General features: G+C 33.0%; 2 protein-coding genes and 1 long non-coding RNA gene across 4 annotated transcripts in view; all 3 read right to left on the bottom strand.

Annotated features, from left to right (window-relative positions):
• LOC112503270 (TMV resistance protein N-like) overlaps window positions 1–9880 on the bottom strand; it is a 19862-nt gene extending 9982 nt beyond the window's left edge. The window contains exon 1 of one of the 2 annotated variants that reach the window (XM_025107335.1): window positions 9681–9880. In XM_025107335.1, the coding sequence (XP_024963103.1) occupies window positions 9681–9846 (166 nt within the window). In that variant the 5' untranslated portion in view covers window positions 9847–9880. The remainder of the gene's footprint in view (window positions 1–9680) is intronic. The other variant, XM_025107334.1, reaches the window with a different exon arrangement.
• Window positions 1–13067, bottom strand: part of LOC112503269 (TMV resistance protein N-like) — a 35336-nt gene that overhangs the window by 14182 nt on the left and 8087 nt on the right. The gene's annotated exons all lie outside the window — the stretch shown is intronic.
• On the bottom strand, window positions 6169–7939 carry LOC112503271. The gene is made up of 3 exons (XR_003067913.1): window positions 7756–7939; window positions 6392–6555; window positions 6169–6304 (listed from the first exon to the last, which is right to left on the bottom strand). It is a non-coding gene; the product is annotated as an uncharacterized LOC112503271 (long non-coding RNA).

Here is a 13067-nt window from a genome sequence, read left to right as displayed (position 1 = left end):
TGATAGAGGAAAACAACAGCTGCTTAGTTGCTGGTTAGAGCAAGAGCAAAGGAGGAAAACAGCAAGCAAGTTGCTGTTTGGTCAAGCAGCAGACGGTGAAGAAACAGCAAGATCGGGCAGCAGACGGAGGAGAAACAGCAAGCAGCTGCTGTTGATCGAGCAGCAGACGGATAAGAACAGCAAGCTGCTGTTTGATCCAGCAGGGGACGAAAAAGGAAGAAACAACAGGTTGTTATTTGACCGAACAACAAGAGGAAAGGAAGCTAGCAGCCGCTGTTTGGTCGTGCAACACTCGAAAATCGAAGCAGCAAGGCTGCTGGTTCGCGAGGGGCTGTACTATTTCCTTTTTGCTCAATTTTGGATGTTGTTTCTTTTGAGGGTGTTATAGATACTCTTCTTCCCAATCAACCTTTTACTGAAAACACACACACAACTTGTTTCTTCAAGAAGTTCTACTAATCACTCTTTGCCTCTTTGGGTTTCTATAAGGTTTTTTTTCGATATTGAGAACATTCTTCAACTTCTTTAATCTTTACACTGGTCTAGGAACAAGAATTATTTACTGGCCTAATCTTAGGGTTTTGATTTCAAAACAAAAAGTGCACCAGAACAGGGGAGAAGACCAATGTCCAATCACCAATGGTTTAATTTTATAACTTATCTCTATACTCTACAGCTGGTAGGAAATTCAGAACATATTAGGTTACATAAGGACTTACCGTTGTCGAGAGCTCGCCGCCTGCGTCGCTGCAGCGGTGCTGCTGCCTGCGGCCTGCCTGTCGTCATCCACTCGTCGCCTCGTCACTCATGACTCTCGTCGATGTCCGCCTTCCGGCTTTCGCTGTCATCTGCATCGTTGCTGGATCAAGAGTGGACTAAAGAGTGGAGGGGCCGGTTGATTTTTTGAGTATTCTTCAAGCATATGGACCAAGAACAATACCCTATCTAGACAAAAAAGCACAGGGGCCAGGGCCCCTAAAGGCCCCTTAGGCCATCCGCCCCTGTATATATATATATTTCTGATTTTGTTTCGATTCAATATCATAGTACGAACAAAATTTATTTCTTGAATCCAAGTAAAATTTTCCTAGCTCCCTCTCTGAATTCGGCTACTTTTCTCGCAGGCCAACTTCAAACGTATTCTTTTTTCTGGTTTAAAAATAAGGTGCCGAAAGGTCTTTTATTGAATAGTTTAATAGTGTGGTGTAACTCCCCCATGTCTTGTTTCTTGCCTGTAAAAATAGGGTGCTGAAAGGTCTTTTTATGATACTTCGTTTTTCTTTGCCGGTCAAAAAAAAAAGTAGTAACACTCCAAAAAGTTACGTGTGTAAATGGTTTCAAAACCTTTTGCATGGAAATGGTGTCGTTAGCTTCAAAAGTCATTTAAAAGTCAACAAAGGAGGCATGGCATACAGAATGTGAAGGCGACTCATTACAACTAAAATAAATTAAATTTATATTTTAAATCTAAATTATAATAAAATTTTAAATTTAAATTTAAGCTATAAAATAAAAAATTTATAATTTTTAGTTTAAAACTTATATTAATTTATTTTAAATCGAAAAGTATATGAAATTTCAAAACTCAATGTTTGAATTCTTCTATTTAACCGATAAACATCAGAAAACCCGAAAAAAAACATCTCATTTTTTTTATTAAAATATATTAATTTTAGCTTTATTAAAACCATAAAATAAAATCGAAAAAGACGAATAATAGAACAAAATGTGAATCATGATCGAGGGTTCAAGTTCTAAATTTCAAAATTCCATTGCATTGTCAACCATCCATTTCATTTTATTAATATGTGATTTTACATAAGTTTTGATTGTTTCCTATTATAAAGTATTGATCATACTTAATGAACTATATTCATCTTCCATAAATATTCAAATCATAATAAATGAACTCTCATCATTTCCATAAATATCTCAATTTATTGGGTTGCATTGGTTATACAAATGCAACGGGTTGTATTTGAAACAAACTATATATATATATATATATATATATATATATATATATGGTTGGGTTCACGTGAGACCAGGCTGTTTTCGGGAGAATCGTGAGACCACATTTTTACACTTGAAACTTCACAGCAAAAACATTGTGAAGGTTTTGCTGTGAAGGTAACCTTCACGGTGTTTTTGCTATGAAGGTTCGACTTTTTTAAAACTTCACAGTGTTTTGGTCTCACGGGTCTCACAAAAACAGGCTTCTCTCACATGATCCCAAGTGTCTCTCTCTATATATAATAACCATGTCAACAAGTGATGCCATCTCTATGTAACAAAGACTTTGATTTAACCTACAATCAAAGCCTATAAATATATTTAAAATATAATAAATTTTGTTTTTATTCCTATTTAATATGATGATATTTTTTTTTCTATTAGTGTAATATAGGCCTAATTCTACTTATTTCGTATTCATTTAGTGGTTATCGAAAGATCTTATAATTAATGATGTTGTGGATATCAAGTTGTCAAGTTTTGAGGTTTACTAGATAAATGAACATTTGTTATATATATATTTTTTGAAGTATATAATATTTATATATGGCAAATGCAACAAATAAATTCACACATTTCCCTTACATTTGGTGAGGTTTGAACCCCTAACTTCCTAGTAGCGAAAGACTACGATACCGCTAGGCCAAATACCCATTGGTAGCATTTGTTATATTATCTGTAACATTTGTTGCAAGTTAACATTAGACGTTGTTAAATTATGGGTTATGATAGAGCATCTCTGACAAATTCATTATTTATAATTTCTCTAAAATAAAGAACAAAAGATAAAATATCTAAAAAATTACAATCAACTCCAACAAATTCCAGTTTCTTCTTTCAAAGAAAGCTCTACCATGTTGTCCATGTTCATTTGGATCTCTAAGAACTTGCAAAGTTTATAGCACTTAATTAGACAGTAGAAGGGACTCCAGTTTTTTCATCCCGCTGATGGGTGGAAACTCTTTAAGGTGGTACAAGATTGCATATCCACGTCAATAAGCCTTTCATGATGACTAATTGATGAATCTACTAGTTGTTTACCCGCACAATGCAGCGGGATGTAAAAGTTTATTCAAGATCTATTCAGTTTTGAACTCTCAAATTCCTCCATCATATCGTAATGTGTGCTACCTTTGTACTCATGTTAGATTGAAATATCAATCCATAAGAGATGTTTGTGTTAGCAGCTTGTGCAACCATCCGTAACAAAAACAAATAGTTTACATAGAATGCGTGAAAAAGACAAGTACCTTACTTATTGTTATTATGGATGCAAAGAATAAGATTTAGAGAGAGAGACCGTGCGGTCTCCTTGAATAGTAAATTAGGAAGTCCAAATGATGTATCAAGAAAATAATTTCATATAAGACATCATTAGACCGACCTTTAAACTCCAAAAAGGCTTCTAGAAGTTGAAATCGATAAAAATTACTTAACTCCATAGAAGTCTTTTAGAGAAGAAATGAAGTAAAATATACAACAATAACCGGTCATAAAGAAACCTGAGGATGACTTAAATGTATTTTACGTTTTTATAGAGAACATATAATCATAATCTTTTTCATAATAACTTTGTAATACATACCGCCATGTTTTGCAAATCACGAGTCAAATTAGATGCCCCCACAAAAAGGATTTTCATTCTTCCAACGACAAAAAGTTGTCTAAAATTATAGGTTCTATGAAATTTGTATTAGGACATTTGAAAAAAGTAAGGATCCAATAATTGAAGTATCCAACAACAAAGGTTGACACTAATAAATATGATATATTCATACAAAAACAAAACTCAACTTGTAAAAATAACCATGGATATGTCATATACCTATTGGGATGAGAGTCACACATCAACGATATGCACATGTTGATCTGTATTCCTCAATTGTTGGGGAAATTTGTGACTTATAATTCTATTGGGATTTTCCCCAACAGTTGAGGAATACAAATTTATATGCACATGTGTGGCTCTTATCCCAATAGGCTTACGAGCAAGAGCAAGAGTCACCATCCTCAGTTACCCTTGGTTAACATTGTTGGTCATGAAAATAGATTGTTGGTAAACGTCTTTTACCTGGTAAAACACTTACCAGGTAAGAGTTTTCTTCCTGATTGATGGGTAAGATTTTTGAGTGATAGGGTAAGTGAGTGACATCCGATATTATCAGTTACCCGGTAACCATTTGTTAAATGGTCCCTAAGTTGATAAATTGTCATATATATTTCCCAAAGCCTGGCTTTATCTTGCATTTAGCAATTTCAGTATTTTGTAACAAACATCTCCTCATCCATTGAGCCAACCTGGTTGCACGCCAAAGGATTTTTATTTATTATTTTATGTACATATTTGTGTGTGTGTGTATATATATATATATATATTAGAGGACCACCTTGATCGAAAATCCCGACTCACGCATTTAGCCACTCACACCAATAAGTCTATCGGTTTATTTATTTTCACCATTTGTAAACAAATCACATAATATGTGTAGTGATTTTTGCCATTTTCTTAAGCAAATCATATCATAAATTTAGTGATTTTGACCATTTAATAAGAAATCATACAGGTTCTCATATATATATATATATATATACATATATATAAAATAAAAGTTCCTTTATATTTTCAAGATTACGTTAAGATTTGGCAGTTGGGCAGAAGAGAGATTACGYTGGGCAGATTTGACAGAGGATCATGTAATAATAAGAGTTAAGGTGAAAAATGTAAGAAAGAGTTTGGACATTTGATAACTTTTAGAAGCATCCTATAAATCTATTGTAACGCATTTAAATAAGTCGCTTTATAGTTCGATTTCCTGAATTATTAAGAGGTGAATCTTGTTTGATAAAAATAAAAGTCCGTCTCTTGATGGTTTCATAACCTTCTGAACGATTTTGCATCTTGGACCTCCTAAACCATTCAATGCCTAAATTTCATGTTGTACAATTACCAAACAATTATATTTCATTTTGCATTATATTATAAGAATCTCTTATTCATTCGGATCACTTAATCATCATGCACAAAACTATTTAGTAACTGTCAAACAGCCCATAAGAGTATCACTAACATATGTTTTAAATTTTCTTTAAAATGGAGGATCAAAATTAAAAATCTTCACAAATAAATTACATTTAACTCTAACAGATTCTAAATTTTGGAGATCACAATATTGATTATGTGATTAAAATATTTGATACATTTAATAGAATATTATTTCTATCTCCTAAACATTTAATCTCAATTAGTTGGAATATAATAAAAAAAATTGGATTTCTTTGTCTCTCTTTCCCTCCCTCCCTCTACTTTGGAGAATGGTTTTAGAGAATCTTTGGTAGCAAAAAACTTGCTCAGAACCCTAAAATCTCCATTTTAGAGAATGTGTTGGAGATGCTTTTAAGTGATATCTCCTTTTATCAAGTTTCATTTTTTATAAGAAAAAAGTAAAACAAATAAACCTAAAATACATCTAGCATAAATTGACATATATATAATTCTTGTTGACAAATATTTTGAAGTGTTATTTGTTGTTTTAATCTAAATGCAGAAACATGGTTTTATTTTTTAAATGTTAAAACGATGCAGGACATGTTAAGAAATCAAGTATGTTTCAAAGAAATTAAGGAGAAAGGAAAAATATGCTAGGATTTAACAAGGTTCCGCAAAGAGACCTTCCAACAAGGTTAGAGATCTTCACTATTAATTAAGCAAGAAGAGGAATAAGTTCTTTTATAAAAATGGGGCATATTAGTGAAAAGAATATCAGACATTCTAATCGTGGAACAGGGACGCCTTATCATGATGAAACCAGTTAATCTTGATACAAGATTTTGAATCATGTGCGATCTCAATAGGTTCTGTATCCCAAAACTCTGTTGTATGTTTGACTCTTTCTACTGAATCACCTTTACATCTCCCAGGAACAAGTTCGACTTTTAAGTAAGCATGTGCTTTTATGGAAAATGAAATGGTAGTGTGTGTTGACTTCCACTTCCACCATGAGGTATGCCTCAATGAATTGAAGGATATATATACATAGCATATGCATATGTCATCGTAAGTCTCCTTGGGAGTTCCATCAAACAMATCTTCATTTTCCCAACCCATTACRTCCTCGATAGTAATTACATCAGACTTGCYGGCAAAAATCCCAGCAACTTTAATGCATATTAAGAATCCACTGAATTCATTGTACCAATTCCTTGGAAGCTCTAACATTAATCTTCTCCTTGCAAAGTCTCTTGTTGGAATGTTTTCGGCATCAAAAAAGAGACTGATGGAGTTATCTTTTCCCTATCATGATGAATATTATTTTGTTTCAGTCTACCTATACAAATTAATTAATATTGAAATTCAACAWSAAGATATAAAGAGTCATACCTGAAGCATCGATTGTACTTTTCTATGAACATCACCCGATATACTCTTCATTGAAAATGAGATTCTCCACAACCATTTAAGATTTATTGGAAGATCTACAATTTTAAGCTTGTCGCACCCATATGCTCGGAGAACAGCTATGCTTGATGGGAGATCTGGTAATTCTACAAGGTTACAACAAAATGACAAGTCGAGGAATTTTAGACCACGAAGTTGCAAGAGGCTACTGCAACACAATCGTGAAAAATTATTTTCTTGTAGGTCTAATACTAGTAGGTTGGATAATTCGCAAAGAATAGCTGAGATGTCTCCACTTATTAAATTACACGAACCAAGACCCAACCTTCTCAAGGAAGGTGGAAAACCAAGAAATTTCATGCTTGCGATGCCTGGTTGAAGATTCTTGAAGGATGTATTATATAAATTAAGCACCTCTAAACAACCTTTTAGATCAAAGAGGCCCTCTGCTGGTATCTTAAGCTCTTTACAACCTTGGATATGAAACTCTTTCAAATGTTTTAAGCTATGGAAGTTGCCTTCAATACTCTTTAGCCTTTCGCAACATAGCAAATCAAGAGAAAGAAGGTTGGTACAACATTTTCCGATTGACGAGGGTACAACTTTTATTCTAGTTCCCACCAAAGAAAGCTCTACCATGTTATCCATGTTCATTTGGATCTCTAGGAACATGCAAAATTGAGAGCACCAAGAGAGAACAAGAGTCTCCAACTTTTTCATCCCTCTAATGGGTGGAAACATTTTAAGGCTCATACAATATGACATGTCCACGGAAATAATCCTTTCATGATATCCAATTGATGGATGAACATCTGTTAACTTGCGACAAGTGTTGAGTATTATTCTTTCAAGACGTGGAAGTCCTTGAAAATCTGGTGTCCTAATAAGGTTTAGGCAACCAGTGAGGTCGAGCACTTTCAAATTTGGTAGATGCTGTCGTATACAATTACACACAAGTCAACAATGGAAAAATATCTTTTAGTAGCATAGAGTGTTTAGAAGCTAGGATACAGAAAGATAGAAAGTAAGTAACAGAAATTAATTATATTATTCCAAAAACAAATAAAAATGGGCCATGTATCATTCAAATGTAACTTCAAAACTAAGAATTCAATGCTTGTTGACTCTTAACATTTAGTTCTTCTAGGAAACATTAAACAAAATTAGATTTAAAATAGAACACAAATAACTTTCATAACTAAAAGGGTCACACTTAGCTACTAATATATTCTAATCACGTTAACATCATATTCTACCCCCTTCATATAAGTAAATAGAATATATTCTATAAATTACTCATATTTATAATTTATCATCCACTTAATGAGAAAGACAAAAAGAGTTACCTTTTCACCCTCCCAAAGTTGCTCTAGAAAGAATGAATCCAATCGTAGATAAGAAAGCTTAGTTGGTTGAAATTTCTTAGCAATGAAGTTCCTGGATATCCAAAGCAAGAAATCCACCGAAGCTCCTTCATGTTCGCAACAGCGCAAGGAAGACTACAAGGAACCTCCCTCCATGTCCTACGTTCCAGTTCCCACGAACCCCGAACTTCTAATGCTTCAATCCAGTGATTTTCCTGTGATAGAGGAACAAAATGGTGTTAGGGTTGATTTAAAGTATTATCTTTACGGTATACATATATGAATATATAACTTATATACATGGCTAGATTAAACATTACGGTCCTTGCCTCTTCTAGCAGAGAACATATCGTTACAACATCATCCCGCCGCCAAACCATGCTGTGTTTTTCAGGATTTTGGGGGTCTTTCTCTCGAACGACGTGGTGTCCCATTTCTTGTATCAGATCATGCATATCAAACCTTCCTTTTTTTGTCACAGTTATGAGAGCCTTTTGTATTAGTTCCTTTACTCCTATATCAGGGTGTAAACCACAAGCTTTAAGTATCACCATTGCCTCAACTTTCTTTTCTCTCCTAAAAAAACATGCAATTTCTAGGAACAACTCTTTCACAAGGGGTTCAAGTCCATCATAGCTAATTTTTAGTTGTTCCACAATTTTACAATCAGGGATATCTTTTAGTCTGGCCAAGGCGCTCACCCACTCACTCCCGTCTTTGTCACAAAGAAACGAACCCATAACTTTAAGTGCTAATGGGAGCCCACTAGCATAAGAAACAACCTCTTTTGAAAGACTATCATAATCAATTATACGGTTATCATGCCCATGTGCATGCTTGCTAAATAGCTTCATAGCCTCATCATCATTTAACAAGCTAATATCGTATATCACATTTACTTTGCGAACTTTCAATAAATGTTGATCTCTAGTTGTGATTATAATTCTGCTTCCTTCATTAAACYAATCATGTGAAGCCAACGCCTTTAGCWGGTTAGCATCATCRACATCATCAAGAACCAACAAGACCTTTTTACGACGAAGCCTACTCTTTATCAACTTTCTTACATCTCCAACTAAATCCTCTTTTTTTTGCCTCAAAATATGTGAGAGAATTTCTTTTTGCAATTCCTCCAAACCATGCTTGCGTGATTCTTCCCGAATGTTTTTCACAAAGCAGCAACCATCAAACTTACTRGAGATTTCATCATAAATAGCATATGCAAGAGTAGTCTTACCACCACCACCAAGCCCCCATATTCCAACCATCAGCACACCTTGTGAATCCATTGCTAACTTTGATTTCAAATCTTGCAGGCAATTCTCCATTCCAATCAAGTCTTCATTGTCGCTTAGAATTGCTATACACAATCTTTCTACAATTTCTTTAACAATGTTTTTGATGAATACTGTCTCGGGCCTGGACATTGGATAAACAAAGATAAATAACAAATGCTCCAATTAGAGTTTGTACTTGATTTTTATACTTGTATGGACGGGTTGTAGTTGTACGTTCTCTAGAGATATGGGATTTATATGAAAGGTTTGGCTTTAATTATCCTTTGGAAGCTTATATGATGCAAGTATAATTGTCTTGTAAAGTACAAACACCTTAAGCATTAATTATATTTAAAAAAATGAAAAAAAAATAAGATTACCCATAGGGGACATGTCCAGATAGGTGCCCTGCTTCTCCATATTTCCTTTTTTGATTTCGAATTTCTGAGGGATCAACATGATAAAATATGGGAATAACAATTTGGTCTCTCTCAACCTTGCATTTCATAATATGTTCAAGTTCTTGCAAGCACCAAGAAGAATGGGCATAGTTTTCAGAGAATACAACGATAGCAATATGTGAGTCTTCAATAGCCTTCAAAAGTGATGGACGGATGGTTTCGCCGCAAGGAAGTTCTTCGTCATCCTTGAAAGTGCCGATTCCTTGTTGTATAAGAGCTGTATAAAGATGATCCACAAAGGTGTAGCGAGTGTCTGTACCTCTAAAACTGAGAAAAACGTCATATTTCCAAGAGGTGGGAGGAGTGGAGTGAAAAGACGACGATGAAGATGCCATCGATACTAGGACAAGGTTGAAGAAGAGAGATGGATGTGAATTGATGATATGAGATGTGAGACTACGCGTTTGCTCCACCACATTTTAGAGGAAATTTCCTGCAACTTGTCTATTAATTTAAACAAGATGCGTTTGCAGCCCCACCACATTTTAGAGGAAGATATAAAGCATAAATTAATTAATTAAATAAATCAACCATTCTGAGCATATGACACGGAATATAAAGCATAAATTAATTAATTGATTATATAAATTCCATGCAAAATTGAATTAATTAATTCGAAATTAAATAATTTAATATTAGTTTAATAATATAAACACTAATTGATTCAGAATTAAATAAATTGATTCCTCAAGTGAAGAAAATCGATTATGATATCTCATATTAAGGGGTTGTTTGTTTATCTTTTAATAAACATCATTTGAATTGTTAAGACTTGAATTTTGTTTGACAAAGAAAAAGTCCGTCTCTTAATGATTCTAAAACCCTCTGAATAATCTTGTATCTTGGATCTCCTTTAATCATTCACTACCCTAATTTCGTTATAAATAATTACCAAACAATTATATTTCATTTTGCACTATATCATGAAAGCCTTTTAATCATCATCCACCAAACTATTCAGCAACTACAAACAACTCCTGCAAAATTTATATATTCAATTTAAATTAATAATTAAACCCTACAACTCGATGCACATAAACAAGTCTGATAATCTACCGACCATTAAACCAAAGAAATTGGAGGACAAACCCTAGAAAAACTAGATATAATAAGCCTTCATGCAAAAAACCCCGATAATTCAAGGTGATAATGTCACCATGATTCCCTCACTACAACAAAATTGATTTTGTAAGACGTCTAGATGATTGTTTAAGCGTCCTAATAGAATACCTTACAGAACTAGGTTTTATAGGACCAAACTATAAAACGTCCTAACAGAATACTTTATGAAACTTATTTTTATAGGACCAAAGTATAAAACGTTCTAATAGAATATTTTATAGAACTTAGGTTTACAAGACCAAACTATAAAACATCATATCTAAAAGCAATACAATAGGTCTATAGGATGCTTTTAAGTGTTTTAACAAGATTTTTAGAACAATTTTTTTCAAATAGTGTAATATGAAATAGTTGATTTGACTCTTCATTTAAAAATGTCCTAACTAAAAATGTTACAATAGATTTATAGAGGTTTATCTACTATTTCTTAGAATTACATAAACATATTATATGCATTAATTAAAAATATAGTTTCAACAACAAAACATCAACCTAAAAAAGTTTCACAAAACAAAATAAGAAAAATGTTCATAAACGAGCTAATTGCAAACAATAGGTTCAACATCTGAGTGATTAACATCATCTAATATAAGTATCGTGGACCGCTATTTTACCTAAATATCGGTGAAATAGCGGTAAATTGCGCCATTAAATTTTATATATTTAATAAAATATTATTTTTTACTCTTAAACGTTTAACTTCATTTGGTTATTGCTTCATTCTATTCTCATTGTTAACATATAATCATTTTCTTTGCGACTTTCTTGATCTAAAAAGGTTAATTTAAAGATTTTCTTTGAGAATGAGCTAATGAAATTACCGGAGTTGCAATAAGCTTAAGTTGGAAAGTCTAGCATCACGTTCATTCGTATTATATGTTCACAAACAATTTGCGGTGAAGTACACAAATTCTATGTTGTTACAAGGTCGATCTACTTACAAATTTATGATCATGCTTATTTGCAAAATCAGTGAGATATAATCTTGGTTATTGTTACATGTTGCATTGTTCTAGTCAGGAAGAAAAACAACAATGATAAAATGGCTATACTGATTTTAAATTTATAGTTTGAAATCAAATGGGTATATATGCTTGAAAGATCACTTGAGAAGTTTGAGCAGATAGAAAGTTGATTCTTATACCTATTGGAATGAGGGTCACACATCAACGATATGTATATATTTATCTGTATTCCTCTATTGTTGGGAGAATTTGTGAGTTATAATTCTACTGGGAATTCCCCCAACAGTTAAGGAATACAAATTTATATACACATGTGTGGCTCTCATCCCCATAGGTATATAGCATGTTGTCAAATTTCCTACATACACTTTTTCAAATGAAAGCTTCACACAAGGGGTCTCTTGTTTCCTATAATATCGTATCCAACAACAAAGGCTGACACTAATAAATATGATATTTGCATACAAAAACAAAACTCAACTTGTAAAAATAACCATGGATATTGCAAATAAGCATGAATATAGTTAGTAAGTAGAGCGACAATATAGAAGCATTTGTGCAACTTTTTGCTTCAAGTGCACAAATGCTTCTATAAGGTTATGATTAGAAAAGAAAAACTATACGCCTACAAGCAAGAGCAAGAGTCACCACGACCCTCAGTTACCTTGGTTAATATTATTGAGCATCAAAACGGTAACGTCTTTAACAAGGTAAAACACTTGGTAGGTAAGAGTTTTATCCCTCATTTACGGGGTAAGATTTTTGTCCTTGTCATTTTCACCCGGTAAGGTAAGTGAATGACACCCGATAAACAATTACTCGATTAAATGGTCCCCAAAGTTGCTAAATTGTCATATATATTTCCCAAGACTTGGCTTTATCTTGCCTTTAGCAATTTAAGTATTTTATAGCAAACATTCACGCTTTATCTTGCCTTTAGCAATTTAAGTATTTTATGGTAACGTCTTATTTATTTATTCATTTTACATATATATACATAAAGTTAACATCAATATAACATTAATTAAATAAACAAAAGTTAACATCAATATAACATTAATTCCATAAACAAAAGTTAACATCAAATAACATTAATTCCATAAACAAAAGTTAACATTAATTCCATAAACAAAAGTTAACATTAATATAACATCAATGAACCATTTTATAATGAAATCTTTTCACATTAACATTAATTCCATAAAGAACAAAATATAATATGCACCCGTTTCATCATATATTTATTTCATAAAAGAACACAATACATTACGCATCCGTTTCATTTTCATCCTACCAACTAAACGGATCAACTTCAATCACAAAGCAACATGGATCACCATGAACCTAGATGTACATTCAATCACAAAGCAGCAAGGATAATCATGAAACTTCAATCACAAAGCACCTATTTCATTAACACGTATAATATGCATAGACGGAGCAAATAAACCATTTTACAATGAAACATT

This window comes from Cynara cardunculus, unplaced genomic scaffold (assembly GCF_001531365.2).
Source record: "Cynara cardunculus var. scolymus isolate 2C unplaced genomic scaffold, CcrdV1 Un_Scaffold_2790, whole genome shotgun sequence".
NCBI lineage: Eukaryota > Viridiplantae > Streptophyta > Magnoliopsida > Asterales > Asteraceae > Cynara > Cynara cardunculus.
This window is presented reverse-complemented; position numbering and strand designations above follow the sequence as displayed.